The 16,726-nt window shown below is 46.1% G+C and overlaps 1 protein-coding gene across 2 annotated transcripts in view; it reads right to left on the reverse strand.

The window, feature by feature from the left end:
* GCFC2 (GC-rich sequence DNA-binding factor 2) overlaps positions 1-16,726 on the reverse strand; it is a 255,188-nt gene that overhangs the window by 70,516 nt on the left and 167,946 nt on the right. For both annotated transcript variants that reach the window (XM_085610585.1, XM_085610586.1), the window contains 4 exons: positions 14,419-14,618; positions 11,393-11,552; positions 10,050-10,156; positions 4,949-5,025 (listed from right to left, as the gene is read on the reverse strand). In XM_085610585.1, coding sequence (XP_085466711.1) covers positions 4,949-5,025; positions 10,050-10,156; positions 11,393-11,552; positions 14,419-14,618 — 544 coding nt within the window. The remainder of the gene's footprint in view (positions 1-4,948; positions 5,026-10,049; positions 10,157-11,392; positions 11,553-14,418; positions 14,619-16,726) is intronic.

The raw sequence follows: 16,726 nt of genomic DNA on the forward strand, positions 1-16,726 counted from the left end.
GGCCCAGATGGTCTTGATCTTTTTCAGAACTTAGGGTAGGAAAGGTATCAGCGGGAAGACATAGGAATCCATATTCCAGTCTAGTCAGAATGCATCTCTGAGCGAGAGGTGCTTTGGAAACTACATTATGCAGAATTAATTAAATTGAGGGTTCTCGGTGGTGGCCAAAAGATCTAGCCAAGGTTCTCCCAGTCCTGAAAGAGACCTTGATCCACCTCCGAATGCAGACACCATGTGAGGTCCCTGAGGTTTGCCCGCCCTAGAGTTTAGGGATCCCGCCAGATGCTGCTCTGCCAGGAACGTGTCCCCGATGTTCTAGCCATCTCCTGAGGCGTAGAACTTCCTGGCACAGGGTCCATGACCCCTTTCCACCCCGCTTGTTGCAGTACCATACAATGGTACTGTTATCTGGGAACACCTGGACCAGCTTCCTTTTGATGGAAGGCAGGTAAACTTTCAATGCCAAGCAAATCACCCTTAGCTCGTGAAGGCTGATGTGGAGCTCGGTCTCCACCGGAGACCAAAGACCCCTAATCTCTCACTTTTCCCTTACAGTTGCCCAGCCCACATGCAATGCATAGGTCACTACTGTTAGCTCTGGGTGTGGAAGGGAGAGGGGGGGTCCTTTGCTGAGCCAATCGTGGTCCGTTAATCACGACTGCAGATCTGTTGCAGTTTACTTCGAAATGCTCACCACGCTGGAGAGATTTTTCCTAGGGATGCGCCCACTGGGACTTCAGATCCCACCGCAGAACCTGCATATACTACTGAGCACACTCCTCCAGCAGGAGGCCATCAGACTGAAATCCAGGTTGTTGAATCATCAGCATCATAGCCCGAATGTTGCCACTGAATTCCACAGATACACTGAAACCATTGTCATCACCTTCGTGAATACAAGAAAGGCACTGGTAATGCCGAAGTGGGAGCATAGCAAACTTGAAATGCTTCTGGTCCACAGTGAACCACAGGTAACATTGATGAACCTGCAGGAAGGGGAACATAAAAAAAAGCGTCCCACACGTCCAATGCTACAATCCAGTTTCCAGGATCCAGCACAGACGGGACCTAAGCAAGCATTAGAATCTTAAATTTCTCCTTTTTCATGTAAGCATTGAGATGGCGCAGATCTACAATAGGGCGAAGGCCTCCGTCCTTCTTTGGCACCACCAGAAAGTAGCGAGAATAACAACCACAACTTACTTATGATGCTGGCACCATCTTGATGGCTCCTTTGGTCAAAAGAGCCATGGCACAACACGGAGGGTTGGTCCTCCATCAGCCGAATAGAGGATGGTGGCAGGGGCGGTGGGGTTTCCAGGTCTGGACCCCGTCAGACAATTTGGAGGCTGCAGCTGCTGGGGGAAGGCGGGTGGGGGGTTAACTGGACAGAACTCTGGCATTAGTTCCCACAGGACTTGTAGGAGCACATCCGCATCCACAAAAAGGCTTGGAAGTCTATTGGGTGTGCTGGCTGGGCGGCAATGGATGCATTTGGCAGCCCCTACCATAGCCACAGGAGGGGCGAAAAGAAGAATGGGTGTAGTGCCGTGGCAAGCCTCAACGTCCAGGTGGTGACCCTACTTGTATATGAAGCGCTCAAGTGCTGAATCAGCTTTGTCACCGCAATGGCCCTGCCCAGCGAGTCGAGCGAGGTCTAGTCCACCTCTGATGGTGAATTTGCCAGCATCTCTGCCATCTGCGATAGCCTGGTTCAGGATGGCTTGGGCTTTTTACGAATGCATAGGGAGCAATTGCGCAACTGAGTACCATACAGTGTGACTATATCGGTCCAAGAGGCATGCAGTGTTATATGACCGCAGTACAAGCCTGGTGGAAGAGAAAATCTTCTTCCCCAACTGCCTCTTGGAATCTCTGTCCGGTGGAGTGGTAGGGAACAAGCTAGGATTCACTCTAGACTTTGACACCTGCACTACCAGGCTCAAAGGGCTGGGGTGCTAAGTGAGACAAGCTGGGTCCCCAGGAGCACGGGGTTGCGGAGTGCCCTGTGCATGGAGGTGCCCCTGCAGGGCTTGTACCTCATTGAAGGGCAGTAGGGGTTCTGTGTGGGATACCCCCCCCCTCCTGAGTGAAGCACCTCTGTCAAGACATTGGTCTTGTCTTCCACAGGGGGCAGCTGGAGCTTGAAGTCCTCAGCCACACTCCTCACCACCAGAGCAAAGATACCCCTCTCTCTGTAACCACACTAGGAGGAGAGACCAGGCCAGTGTCTGATGAGGTGTTCAGGTCCCTGGCATCCACGAGTTCTTCATACCAGTTGACATAATCCAATCGGGGCAAAGGGTCTTCATGGGGGTCAGGGTAGCCGCGAGGATGCTTAAATCCACCACAGCCAAAATCTCCACAGGCCTGTCAAGGAAAGGAGGTACTGTCTCCAACTTGGACAGTCATCGGGGTCCAGTCGGCACCAGTGTGGACATCTAACGACACTGGTGTGGTTTCATGTCGGAGTCGGGAATGACTGAATTCAGTGCCGGGAATGGCACCACAGGACCGAACCTTGGCGAAGGTTGTAGACTTATGACAGGGATTTGTCCGCATCCGAGAGAGGATCCAGAGGGCGTGGCTGGCACCAAGGGGAAACTCACTGGCAAAAGTCCAGTCTGTGCATCTTCCAGACATGTGGGGCCCAAAGGCACTTCAAAGGTGTCCACACACCAAAATATGGTGCATAGTCTCAAAACGACTTGAGTTGGGCGGGGGTTGCTCCGGCTCCAGGAAATTCAGGGAGGCGCAGAACGGACCTAGGCTCAGGCTCTTCAGGTGGCGTGCGGGAGCAAGGCCTTGACTTGTGCCGGTGTTCCCGTATCTCCTCCAATGACTGACTGGAGCAGAGATGTTAAAGAGCATTTCAATTTCTTAGATTTTTTGCGCTTGTGAGACTCATGCGAAGACAAACCACTGGAATAATTCAGAGAGCAGGTCCAGGACCTTTCATGTGTCCAAGACCTGGAGTGGTGCGGAGTCTTTTGATGTCGGGCTGCCAGGAGTCTCGTCTCCCGCTCCAGAATCACCTTTGGATTGCTAGCGCAGCAGTCGGGACAATTCCTGCAGTTGGGGTCCAACTTCAGGCACCACAAACAAACCAGAAGGGCTCCGTCAAAGACGTCTACCTGTGACAGGCACCATAGGGTTTAAACCCCACAGGCTCCTTAAGAGACATCCTTAGCAGACAGGGAGCAGAATCCTTTAAAAAGGTTGACACAAAAGTGGTCAACAAATCGATCGGGATAGCTCTTTCGGATCCATGCAGTTAGTGTTGAAAGAAAGGAACTGATGTCAGTGCACTGCAGTGGCACATATGAAGGACCCCCCCACATCACATCTGGTGCTAACGACACCTACAATGCTGACGCGGAGCTGCTAGCGGCATACAGTAGTACTGCTCAAGAATTTCCAGATCCAGTCTCACACCTAGGGGGGTAGATGATTTGACCAGAATCATAAAATGTTGATCGGATGCCAGAACTCAAACCCAGTTCCAAGATCTCTAGCCACTAGCTCTCTTCTCCTGGGTTGCCATTTGAGATGAAAATACAACCTGTTTATATTTATTTCAATTTAAAGTAGTGGCAGAAGCCTATGCTTCAGTGAAAAATCCACATGTACAGAGTGAGGATTAATGCTGTGTGGTGATCACTTTAGTTCTGTAAGGAGGCAATTAGTGGCTTGCAGAAGTGCAATGACACCAGTAAAAGAACACTGGGAGATTCCAAACGAATGCTGCCTGACTCACAGGCAAGACTGTAGGAGAAGAAACAAGCTGACCCATTTATGAGATAAGGCAGGTTCATTACAATACCCCTTTGCCCTGTCCCCAGGCTGCAATATTGTACAGGAGGGATATTTAAATAGACATTATCCCCCTTCCGACAATTTCAACCTTTTGAGAGCCCTTAGGTGGTCAGCACACCTATAGGAGAAAGTACCCCAGTTCCAAGAGAATTAGACCACATAACAATTCCAACTCTCCAAAATACAGCTCCCCGTAAATTCATCACAAATAGCTCTTATCAGATGAGGAGAACCCCAATGGTGAAGGAAGCATGCCAACTAGAAGGGGTTACGGTGCAACTTTTTTTTTTTTTTTTTTTTTTAAAGAACAGTTTAAGACTGAAGACTAACAAGCTAACTCCCAAACTCTTGACTACTAGGTATCATAAGTGCATTTTTGTCTATATGAATAATAGTATGCCATCTGGTCACAAATTTGCTGCCACACTTATTGGCTGAGACAACACATCATCCAGAACATCATCTTTCAGGATTAAGATAATCCTCAAATCTTTAAAGAGGGTCCCACAGAGGTCTGTCCCAACTCCCTAACAAAGCAGGGGTACTGGAAGCTTTCATGGATTTACCCATCACTTTCATGGCAATAAAATCCAAGAGCTTAGTGTGCTTGTCTGGAGTCATCAAAAACAAAGGAGCAGCAGTCAGGCTTTTTCTCATGGCTAAAACATTGACAGTCGAATTTTATAAATAGCCTACCATTCAGGAGGTCTATGTTTCTATCTTGTGCCACTACCACCCGGGATAAAAAGGCACTATTTTCTACTCATAAAAGAATTTATTTCCTCCTCCCTTAAATATTTCTTCGCAGACCTCTCAGAAAGGAAATCCACTGTCTTCTCTCACCAATTTGTACACCCCTAATAAACACCTGTAATAAAGTGACACAGACAACAGAAGTTTGTAAAAGTGTAAGATTTGTGGATAGAAAAAATGGGCAAGTATAATATACTTTAATCCGTACACATTGAGGTGTCTTGCATTTTTCAAAGATTCTTGGAAATATCTAATGTAGTTAAATTTTGTTCACCAATCAAATTTCTTCACGTGTGTTTTTACAGAGATGTGATGTGCTATTTAGCAGTCTGTGCTTTAGAAATCTCTCATTTTTTTAAAATTATAGTACAGTTATTACCTTTTTGAATACAAAGGGATGTATACATCATCATGGATTGCCTTATTGATCCTTTTAACCACCAAGGTCAGCAATCCCTGCATAAAAACATACCATACAATATGTCAATACAATTTACATTCACAAGACTGGATACATCAATTTTGTTACGGTCTGTAGAAAACAAATTAAGCTTTGAAAATTTCTGGGGAAAGTCTGTCGATCGTACAAGGGTGCCTTGATATGGTATCTATGGACTGGAACTTCACACGTGATAAAACTAAAAGGAAACGAATGGCCTCATCTTGAGTGTCCTGGTATCAGGCTAGTATCCTCCTCCCCTTCCCTGAGTTAACAATATTGTTGGCACTGGTACCTCAGAGAGGTGGGAGGATTGGGACTACTGGGTACTACAAGGTGTACCCTTAGGGCATCTTCAGAAATTAGGAATTACCAGGAGAATCAATAAAACCAACCCTGATCATTATTACTTTTGCTCGATTTATCACTTATGTGATCCAAGGGGGCATTATCCATTTTATTTGTACTACTCACATTCTTTTCAATTCTTGCAACATAGAAGATTCAGCTGTAATTTGTTAACCCAGTGATTTGTACAATTAAACTAGCAAGGTAGCGCCAGATAAAGAACATCAGTTTATACTAGCGATCTATACTGAGAGCAACAAATCAACTGGGATTTATACCATTTGATCTTTGAGACAACCATTAGGCTGCAACAGGCTACATTATGCGGCAACATTTCAAAATGTTCATCCCCGGTCACCTACTGAAATCATGTGTAAACTAACTATGTTTTGATGTCCAGTCTTTCCGCCCAACAATCCTATTTAAGTAAGCATGAGAAAAATAAATTTTTAGCTTCAAGAGTGGGCGATATTCTTCAGCCACATCCTCCTTGGTCAGTGTGATTAAGTACCTTACTATTGGGAGTCGACGGTTTATTTGAAACCAGTCTGAGAGTCGCTGCATTGCCTCCACTACTAAGTTAATCATCACCACCACATCTACCTTCTTCATTCCTGTCCTTGGAGACAAACGTGGTATCATGGCAATAAGCACACTCACTAGGACTTTCCTCCAAATACTTCATCCCCAAATCCTAAGCTATACTGGGCGAGGCAGACATTTAATCCTTCCTAGATGTTTACTATATTTTAAAAGACCTTTTAGCACTGGTAGGTGAAAAAGTGCATGACTTGATTTTAATGAATACAGAACTCTGGTGTTAGCAGGGTTATAATTCTTACAACTGGCAATAAATGCTATATAAAACTGCTGAAAAATAAATACAAAATGCATGAATACATTAATAAATACTAAGATGAGTACCTTACTACATGACACCATCACACTCCAAGCATGACATGACTGGGGGGTGCGGACATCAAACGACAGAGAGCTGCAGTAAAGCCAGGTTTTCAAGATTACCACTAAGTATTATGTTGACATCCTTAAAATGTGGAGTGACTGAGCCCCCTAAACCAGTTATTAGACAGCCACCATGCCTGAAATTGGCAAACTGCAGACTTAAAGTTAAAATGTAATGGAGAACAGAGCATCAGTCCTAGAAATAGATCTTTTGAGTAATGCTAACAGTAGGTGTTGGACTTGGCCCTTTTTGGCAGGTTCACCCCAAAGCTTTTTGCATTTTCCTAGTCTTTTTCTGTAACTTGGTGTTGGTGATTTTTGGCCTCCGAGCACTTTAGCACTGTGGTCCAGTGTAAAGTCCATGTGCTCTGAGTACGTGTGGTGAGATCGGCCTGCCCTCCCATAGGAATGCATGGGGGATATGTGTGTCCATAGTAATTCCTGGAATGAGAGGAGTGCAGAGTCGAGTTTTAGTATGTATGAACTCGTGAGGATAAATGCTGCGCAATGGTGTGCGCAGATTTATGGTGACTGGTGGAGAAATGCAACTTTTAGAAGTTGGCATTTCTGTGTGCTATGTGTCTGCCTGCCTGATGTGAATTGCATGTCTGGCTTGTGAGTGACAGGGGCTGGATGGTGTGGGTGGCTCCAGGAGGGGCAGGGTGAGTCACCTGGGCTGAGAGTGGAGGGAGGAGAAATCCCCCGTCTCTGAATAGGATGGTGCTTCCCTAGTACAATGCTGGCTCCGCCCCCTGTGGTGTGTCCGATCACTGAGCCCCCACCTGACAAAGGGGAGAAGAGCTGGGCAAAACAAAGTGCTCCAAAGCTCCCATAAACCAGTTCTGACTGGTATCCCCATGCCCTGTGCTGTGACACAATGGGATTTTGTAATATAAATATAGGTGCTGTGACCCAATGAAAGTGTGCTGTACTTGGTGCTGTTCCTGCTGGGGCATGCTGCTGCTGGGGCCCAGGGGGGGGCTGCCAGGAGGGCTTGCCTCCCTGGGCCTTGCATTGCCCCTTCTTCTAGAGCCTGATACTTTCTTACAACAGGACTCTTTCTTTTTGCGCCCTGGGAGCGCTGAGATTTGGCACCTCGAGGAGCCCTGGAGCTTTGCAGCGTTGAGTTGCACCTTGCCCTGAGGGAATCTCCGGCGTAGGGATTCCCCCGAAATTGCCGGGATTGAGCGGGTGCCCATCCCGCTTTATATGCATGGTGAATGGCGGGTGCCCACCCCGCATTCTTATGGAGCTTTGCGGGTGCCCATCCCGCTTATCTGCCGTCACGGTGGGTGCCCACCCCGCCGGTATCTTTGTGTGAAAACGAGAGCCTACCCCGTATTGCGGATAAGTTGCCGAGAGAAAACCGCTGAGCCGCTGCCAAATGCGACCCGGAAGTCAGGCGACCGGAAGTTGTGCCCGTATTGGTGCGGGGCTCCCGTGAGCCGATGGGAGCCCCAGTGTGCAGAGCGAGGGAGAACGGGAGCCCACCCTGCCTCGGAGAGCACCAAAGAGAAGTCCCGGGTCCCAGTGAAGAGTAAAGGCGGCCGAGGCCGCCAACGGCAGCACGGGGCTCCCAGGAGTGAAGGGAAGCCCCGCGCCGCGAGAGAAGTGCACCCGGATCCCCCATGAATGAATGAATGAAGATATTCTTATATAGCGCATGGCTACCCGGAGGCATCCCAGCGCTGCGGAGAGCGTGAAGGAGGTGATGGAAATTACGGAAAAAGCCAGGTCTTAAGTTGTTTTCTGAATGACAAATGATTGGTTTCTTTGCGGATAGAGAGAGGAAGAGTGTTCCAGAGTTTCGGGGCGTGATAGGACAGGAGGCGGCCTCCTGAACGAGCCTTTCTGATTCTGGGGACTGCAGCTAGGTGGAGTTGATCAGAGCGGAGGTTTCTTGTGGGTTTGTAGGGTTTCAGAAGATTTTTAATGGCAGGAGGACCTTTGTTATGAAGGATTTTATGAGCGATACAGAGGGTCTTGAAATGAATTCTTTCCTGTATAGGGAGCCAGTGCAATGAGTGCAGGGCGGGTTTGGCTGAACTGCGGTTGTTAGTTCCAGTGAGGAGCCTGGCTGCCGAATTCTGAACGGTCTGGAGTTTAGAGATTACTGTTCTCGGGGCGCCCATATATAAGGAGTTGCCGAAGTCCAGCCTGGAAAGGATAAGTGCCTGGACCACATGAGTGAGAGAGCTCCGCCCGCTGCCCGGGAGAAGGAGAGTGAAGAGGAGAGGCGACCGTGCCATAATCCAGGCGGGGCTCCTGTGGTGAAAAGGGAGCCCCGCGTGCAGCAGTGTGACCGGGCGAAGCAAAGAGTCCAGGCAAAGAGAGAGAGCCCCTGAGGAGCGGGGGCTCTCCTGTGAATGCCGCCTGAGACCGGGAGAAGTGGTGCCGGTCCCGCCAGCAAGGAAGAGCCCGGTGAGTGGAGATGGCTGGAGGGAGGACGCAGGAGGAATCCAGCAGAATCCGGTGAGTGGGGGGTGCATTCCCGACCCCGAGAGCGGCTGAGGGATGGCTCTTTGTTGTTGGGGCACAGAGTCTGAGGGGTCCCGCGAGGAGAGCGGGCCACTCCAACGTTGCTGGCATAATTGCCCATAAAGGCCCAGAGGGGCCCATACTTTTCCCCGTGCCCCTACCAGTTTGGCGGCAAAATTGTTAATAAAGGGCCCAGAGGGGAACCTGCTTTTCCCTGTGTTGGCCAGTTATGTAACAGCTGCCCTGCTGGACAGTGGGCAGCTGCAACGGTGGGCATGTTTGGTTTAGGAGAGAGTCCCAGTGGAGGACTCCGGGCATAGGAGTGCCCATGCCTACAGTTTTCCACAGCTGCCCAGCAATTAGTGGGCAGCTGCAACGTTTAGGCCAGTGCCTGTGCGCACTTTTCTCTGCCGCATTGGCAGCCGGACCCGACATTGGGACATAGGGCACTCAGGCCCTTTGAGAAGGCCAGTTGGCCTGGGGGCAGTTTGGGAACATTGGTAGAGCGCCAGGCTCTACCAAATTGCGTAATGTGTTTATGCTAATGTCATGTTATTATATTTTGGGGAGTGTCTATTTGCGTAATGTGTTTATGCTTATGGGGTTAGTGCATAATGTGTTTATGCTGGTGAGGCCCATTGCGTAATACGTTTATGCTGATGAGGTTTGGGCCTAGTGTGGGTTTATGTCTAATGTGATAATGCTTAGGTCATTATGGTACCAGTAGTTACTAGTTGTGTTTTATATTTGCATTTACTTACCTGTTCTGATGGTTCTGACCAGGGACCGATTGGCCAGGTCCTATATATAATTCCCCTGTGAATATTGCCTAGTGCCAGTTGGCACAGTGTACATTGTGTGATTATGTTTCTAATGTATTTATGACAATGCAAAGGCTATTTGTTATAGAACCTTGTGTGGAGTTCCTTTTGTGGTGTGCCTAGTGTGTTGTTGCTGCTGTGTGTGTGTTGCGCAAACGCTTTACACATTGCCTCCGGGATAAGCCTCACTGTTCGTGCCAAGCTACCAAGGGGGTGAGCAGGGGTTATCGTTGGCGTGTAACTCCCTTGCCCTGATTAGAGTGGTGGTCTCTGCCTGGCTTTGGCGCAAGCCTTAGCCAACCAGAAATCCCATTTCTAACAGTAGGTTATCTGCAATTGCTCGAAAGATCTAATTGATAAGGATGTCACTCTTCCTAAACACACGAACACCAGATAAGATGACACCGTATCATTTTCTTAAATGGTTTTACCAGCTTCGCTTTATGAGGTTCAGTGTCCACCAATATGGATTTACAGTGTTTCACAAGACTGTCTGTCTGGGTGGATGACAATGGGTCCCACACATGTTCCACAAAATCTGAAACACAAATGAAAATGAAAGCTAAATTATCACACATGCTCCACAAAATAATTCTGACGCTGTTGGAAAGAGTGTGGGATCAAGACCCTACATATCAACATCAAGTGATTTCTCATCAACTGCTTAGATGGCAGAGAACCAACAGCTTAGTGCTGCAGAGTTAAGGCAATGTCTACTTACTGAGAGCAGAATGTATAATCCGACAGATATGGTATGTAGCAACCTGTTTTGCATACTATGCTCTCTGCTATAGGATAGACTGTTTCCCCATCCCTTCCAAGAAGCTTTGTTGAACGTCACACTTACAAATATGCAACCTCTTGCTTAACCCCTTCGCTGCTGCGGACATTCCGCTGCAGCGCTGGGGGGGGCAGGGGGGCAGCGCGGTGGGCCTGTGCTCATGACGGAGCCGCTCCGTCATGAGCCACGGTTGAGCTGTGCTCATGACGGAACGGTTCCGTCATGACTCCGCCCATTTGCGTTGTCCCCCCGCACAGGCGGGGAAACAGCGCCGCGTAGGCGGAGCGGCCGCCAACGGTCGTGTCATGACGGAACCGTTCCGTCATGAGCACACGGCAACCGTGGCTCATGACGGAACGGTTCCGTCATGAGCGGGGAAGGGGTTAAAGAGGATAGTCAGTATTAAGATGAAACCATCAATGTAGCCAAAAACACACTACATCCTCTCAATCAATGCACTATAAAACAGTTTATGATTTCATGATTTATTGGGGGAAGAGTTGAGACCTCAAGGTAAAGTGTTCAAAGTAAGGGGCCTGGGCAGTGAGATATATAAAATAAACTAGATTCCTGTAATCAGACGCTTATGTTAAAAAGTTAGTTTGCCCATATAAGGCTGCAACCTATGAAGAGAAGGTAGGGAAATATTGCCAAATTGTTAAACAAGGTCTCTAATCAGGAGCATGTCTCACCTTGGAGTTTTGGATAGAAGTGCAAATGTTCACATGGCATATGTAGGTCTTGCCTCAATGAGACTTTAGCACAAAATTATTGATTTTAGGTTGATGTTAAACTAGTTAATGACCTGTAATCAGGGTCACTAAGTACAGTATTGTACTGCAGGGCCCAATTAACAGAATATAGTCAGCCCAAATAGTTAGTTTCTGAAAGATAAAAAGATACAAACCTTGAACATTGACAAATGCAGTGGAAGCTACACAGTTGGGAACACTTTGCTACAGCTCGTCAGATAAGAGAACACATTCTACACACCTGAAACTTTAGGAATTATAGTTTTCTCAATAATCTTGGGTAAAATATCATCATCGGAATGGTCAGCACCAGCATCCTCTTTTGGTTCCGCCTCCTTTTTGGAATTGTGAAACTGTTTTATACCTTGGTACCATGACATCTGGTTCAGGTCTATGTTGTCCTGTTACACAAAACAAAATCAGTGAAGAGTAATGTAGGGTGATATACAGGTTCATATGTAACAAATTGTTCACTAGGGGTCAACAGCCCAAGGAAAGTGGTGTAGTTCTGCTGTACTTAGAAAGCTCCAAAGCAAAGCAAAATCTGCCTTCTCTCCAAAGACACATCAAATGCCATGTCCATTAGAGAAAACTTTAAAAAATATATATTTTATTAATTTATTGAGTGTCATTTTATACATATACATCACATTGTATGAATGTTTCCGCAATTACATAACTGTTTGTACATTTGTAGTTATCATTGCACATATTGCTAACATTCTGTAATCCAAAGCATATACCGTGACACTTAACACACCAACTGAAATAACCCCCCTCCCTCCACATAAACCCTTATGGAATTATAAATAACTTGTACAAAAATGCAACATATTCAAGCACAGTTTGGTCTAGCAGCAACATCCTCTTACAGGAAATATCCCTTATATGTACAATTATCACGTCTTGGACACCTCCTGCATATTCTCAGTATATAATGACAGGGCCTTGTAGCAGCAATGCATCTGCTAGATCTCCTTTACAATTCTTTTGCTATTCGAGAAAACTATACATTGCCAGTTACCCAGTGGATCTCATTCAGGTATGTCAACAAAAGACAACACTAGTGCCAACTGCCCTGACATCGCAATCTGTTGTATCCAGACCTCTTCCGATTACACACTTGGCCGCATTCCACCCATTGTGTATGGTCTGAGCCAATGAGGCCAAAAGGTCCCCCAGGACCGCTGGCAAGATCTCGCGGACCATGTCCCAAAAGGCATTTTTTTTACCAGCCCAACAGACCGACTGAGTTTTCAGACCGCAGCCGCATGGAAGAAAACATACATTTGCCAAGGGTATCAAATCCTTTTGTATTCTTTATCCAGAGGAGAGGTTGGAAAGGAGTTAGGATTTACCTTACTGGTCGAGGGCTGCATAATAAGGATCTCAGGAGTTGGGTGCTTGGCGAGGAAATACAGGTCACCAGGCGCTGGCCTATAATGTCTGTCCTTTTAACTGGCGGCAAAGAACATGGCTTTTACCAGCTGGTCATCATAGCATCAGTGAGGGAATCATTAAATGGAAGGAAAAGCTAAGATGCTTCTAGCCAAGGCTATAGGATTTCCATAAAAATATTTGCTTTAGTTTCAATGGAGGGCAGCTGTAATTCTATCACTTCAGCTGCAGTCCTTTTGTGGCCCATGTGGCAAGTCAAACTCTGCATCAGAGGAGGTGTCAAGCCTAATGTTGTTCTGTTATTCAAGGTATAAGACATCATTAGTGTAATGAGGGGGAAGCAAGGCTTCCTCCCCAACATCATCATCATCATCATCATCATCAATAGCCTGGGAGTGAATCCCTCTCTGGCACAAGAGAAGAGTAAGAGCCAAAGAGATATTGGAGCCTCTGTTGAAAGTTGCTACACAATAAAAGATTAGAGTCAGGGTGCAACAAGTGGTTGCACCTTTGTATCTCCTAGCGTGACATTAGTCTAGCGCAGACGGACGTCTGTGCGGGATCCGACATAGGTATCAGCACCGGATCATCATTCGGGGCCAGCGGCACCAGTGTTGGGGTGGCAGGAAGTGGTTTGGATTGTGGCACTGGAGAAGTAGTCTGTACCAAAGTCAATACAGGCCCGGTAACAGGTCCCAAGGAGACATATTGCGCTGGAGAGGGCTGCCAGTAGTAACCTGTCTGGAGGTCCCCGTGGTTTCATGGGGCCTGAAGGATTGCCAGAGGAAACTGGTACCGCACGGAAAATTTGCATCATGGCCACCGTCGCAGCTTCACTCTGCTGCAGCATCAGCCCAGGAAACTCTGGTTGCATCGCAATCAACTGAGGGATTGGCTCCATGGCAGGTGACTTCTATGGAGTGCAACTGACACTTTGACACGCTTGCGCCGTCTCTTTGGAATCAATAGTGGTGGGCTGTGGTTGGGTCCGGTTTTGCTTGTTTAGATTTGTGTTTGGACTTGGTAAGTCCAAATTAAATTGCGCAGGAAGTGGAGCAGTTCTAGAACAGTGTAATGATTGGGTACAGGTCCACAAGTTGGACCGCAGGCGGGATCTGCACGAGTGCCACAACTTATTTTAGTGTTTGGCGACGTGCAACTTTACCTTCCTTTCTCGAATTGTCTTGGGGTGAATTAAGGCCACTTGTCACATGGCTTCCAGTCATGTCCTGAGCTCATGCACCAAAAGCATACCTCATGTGATCTGTGACCAACATCCGCTTCCTGCAGTTGCGCATAGCTTGAATGAAGTTATTTTAGGTGAGGACATTGATTGCTCCCTAGAACACTGTAGAAACGTTTGGAATAATAAGGAACCAAAAAAGTTGAAATCGTAGCTCAGGATCCAAGTCAGGAGGCGTGGAAAGAAAAGAACGGACATTAATGTGCAGGGTGTGGCACTTATATGCAGCTGTGTCAGTTCCAGGGTTATATGGAGCCAACATTGAGCAGAACGATGCCCTCTAACAGCATGCAGGACACGGCTATGAAAATTCCATGGGTCCAGTCTGTCACCTGCAGGTTTTTAACGTGAGGAATCTGCAGTTAAGTATCCATCAGAAATATAGAACATGATGCAGCTAATAATAAAAATGCCAATCAGCCTTGAGAAGGATAGAAAATCTTTCACTTGTTTAACACACAATTAATAAAAACATGGAATATTTTAGTTTTTGTAGGTAATGGGAGCAGGAGGACAGTACAAAAGAAGCTTTTCAGGGATAGAGTACTACACTTCAGAAAGTAGATTGTGTTGCTCTAATGTAAAGATTTTAACATAAGAAGTTCAACAATGGTGAATGGTAGTACCTCAAGAGGATTCCAAGTGATTAACTGAATTCGGATTAGTGGATCTAAAAGCTTGGGGAGACAAAGGCTTATGTATGCATCGTAGAAGGAGTCTGGAAACTTCTCACGCCACTCCTGGAATTTCAACAAGATATTTCGGATGTCACAGAAGTCTTCATGTACATCTTCGAAAAGCCTTTTAGACTTCTTTAGTATAGTACCTGAGAAGAAATAAGTATATGCATCACTATACATAGAAGTGTAAATGTAAGTAATTACAATCAATCAATCATGGAGTTTATAGAGCTCACAGCTACTCAGTGTCCCGGCGCTAATAGGCTCTCAGACTATCAGTGTCAAAATAAAATTATTTAAATGCAGTTTCAAATAGTCGGGTCCCAAGAAGACGTCTGATGGTGCGTTCATCCCTTATCGTCTGAAGTTGAAAAGGAAGTGAGTTCCAAGCTTTAGCTGCAAGGAAGCAGGGGTGTGGAATTACTATAGCCTGACGCAAGGACATATTGATTGGGGTCAAGGACAAGATGTTTTCATTTTTGTTTTGTCCTTGGGACAAGTAGGCCCAACCCTCTGCAGCACAATCCCTTTGGATGACCAATCACACTACCACATTATGGATCATGAAAAGGCATTGTCTGCAGTTAAGGTAACATTTCTCCCCATAAGGTAATGTGTTTGAACTTGTATTTATGGTTCACTAATAGAAAGCCTTTATTATTAGGGTGAGCGCTCTAAGGAAATGGAAGTTCAGACTGCACTACTGACAGTGGTCCTAGTATGAAAATGTGTACACACGTTTGCAAAGTTTAACAATATAAAGCTACGTGTAATGCTTCCAGGATGCTGTCTGATTAGATGCACATATATGCAAAAGCTTGAAAGCAAGATTGAGGATTCTTTGCTTTCAAAATATTATGTTCATAAAACAAATGCTAAACTACAGTGACATTTTGGGTACCATTTCTTTAAAGCATCGTTCAGCAAAATGTGTTGACGCATGCTAGTATTTCCCAAAAATATTCATAATGGAAAATCAGTGTAACCAGTTGCAACAAATTATAGGAAACAAAAATAAACCAGCATTGGCAAAGCCAATAGGTATGACATTGGTTGTCAGCCTTTTGGTTATGTCAATACGTGTCTTGTTTTGACATGGGTTTTGTTAAACTTTGTTATTGGGGGAGCTGCAGGGACCTCCTCATTATACAAGCATTGGCAAAAGCAAAGATATTTTTTGTCTTAAAAACGACGCATTGCCACAGTAGTCCTGGCACTGAACAAAACAAAATGGTTACTTACCAGTAGGAGTAGTTTTGCAGCTTGAAGAGTTTTCTGGATTCACATGCTGTGCATCATTCCGCAATCTAGAGTTTGGGTCCGGAATAGTCTTTGTTTTCTTTTTCTTGTTTTGGTCACTGTCAACCACCATTTGGTGGCAGGTACGTCCCCTGTGTAAAGTCAGACGGTATCCTGCAGGTCGACGTGCGCGGTGGTCATCTTCGGATTCTTTTTTCCATTTTTATGCTTAATGCTTGTGATGGTCCCTATTTAGAGTTACTAATGTTGTACTTTGCTTCCCCACCTGTTTGCGTTCCTTCTAGGGGAAGGCTGGGTGGGTAGCATTTGAATCCAAAAAACTCTAGCTGTAAAACTACTCCTACTGGTAAGTACCATTTCGTTTTGCAGCGTGAATCCTTTTCTGGATGCACATGCTGTGCATCAGATTATGTAGCGGTTTCTCCCATGTTTGGGAGGCTGTGGTGAAAGGAAGACTTAGCAAACAGGTGTTGAAGCACCCTTTGTCCAATTTGAGCTTTCTTATTCATCTGTATATCCACACAATAATGATTTGGTAAGGTGTGTGGTAATGCCCATGTTGCTGCCGCGCAGATGGCATTGATGGGTACATTTGCCATGAAAGCTAGTGTTGCTCCTTTCTTCCTAGTGGAGTGAGCGGTTGGTTGTATTGTTAGTTCTTTTTTGGCAGTGGTATAGCTTAGTTGTATAGCTTGTACTATCCATCTTGCAATAGTTGCTTTAGTGACAGCTGATCCTGTGTTGGTATGCGAGTAAGCACCAAACAACTGTTTTGTTTTCCTTACTTGTTCTGTTTTTTGCAGATAGTATAATCGAGCTCTCCTTACATCCAGGGTGTGGAGGCTTTTTTTCTGCTTTAGTTTTTGGTTCTTTGAAGAATACTGGCAAGATGAGGTTTTGATTCAAGTGATACTTAGTTATCACCTTTGTAAAAACAGTGGGTTAGTTTTTAAGATTACCTTATCCTTGTGGATTTGTAAGTAGGGTTCTTGTA

The sequence above is a fragment of the Triturus cristatus genome, chromosome 6, assembly GCF_964204655.1.
Source record: "Triturus cristatus chromosome 6, aTriCri1.1, whole genome shotgun sequence".
NCBI lineage: Eukaryota > Metazoa > Chordata > Amphibia > Caudata > Salamandridae > Triturus > Triturus cristatus.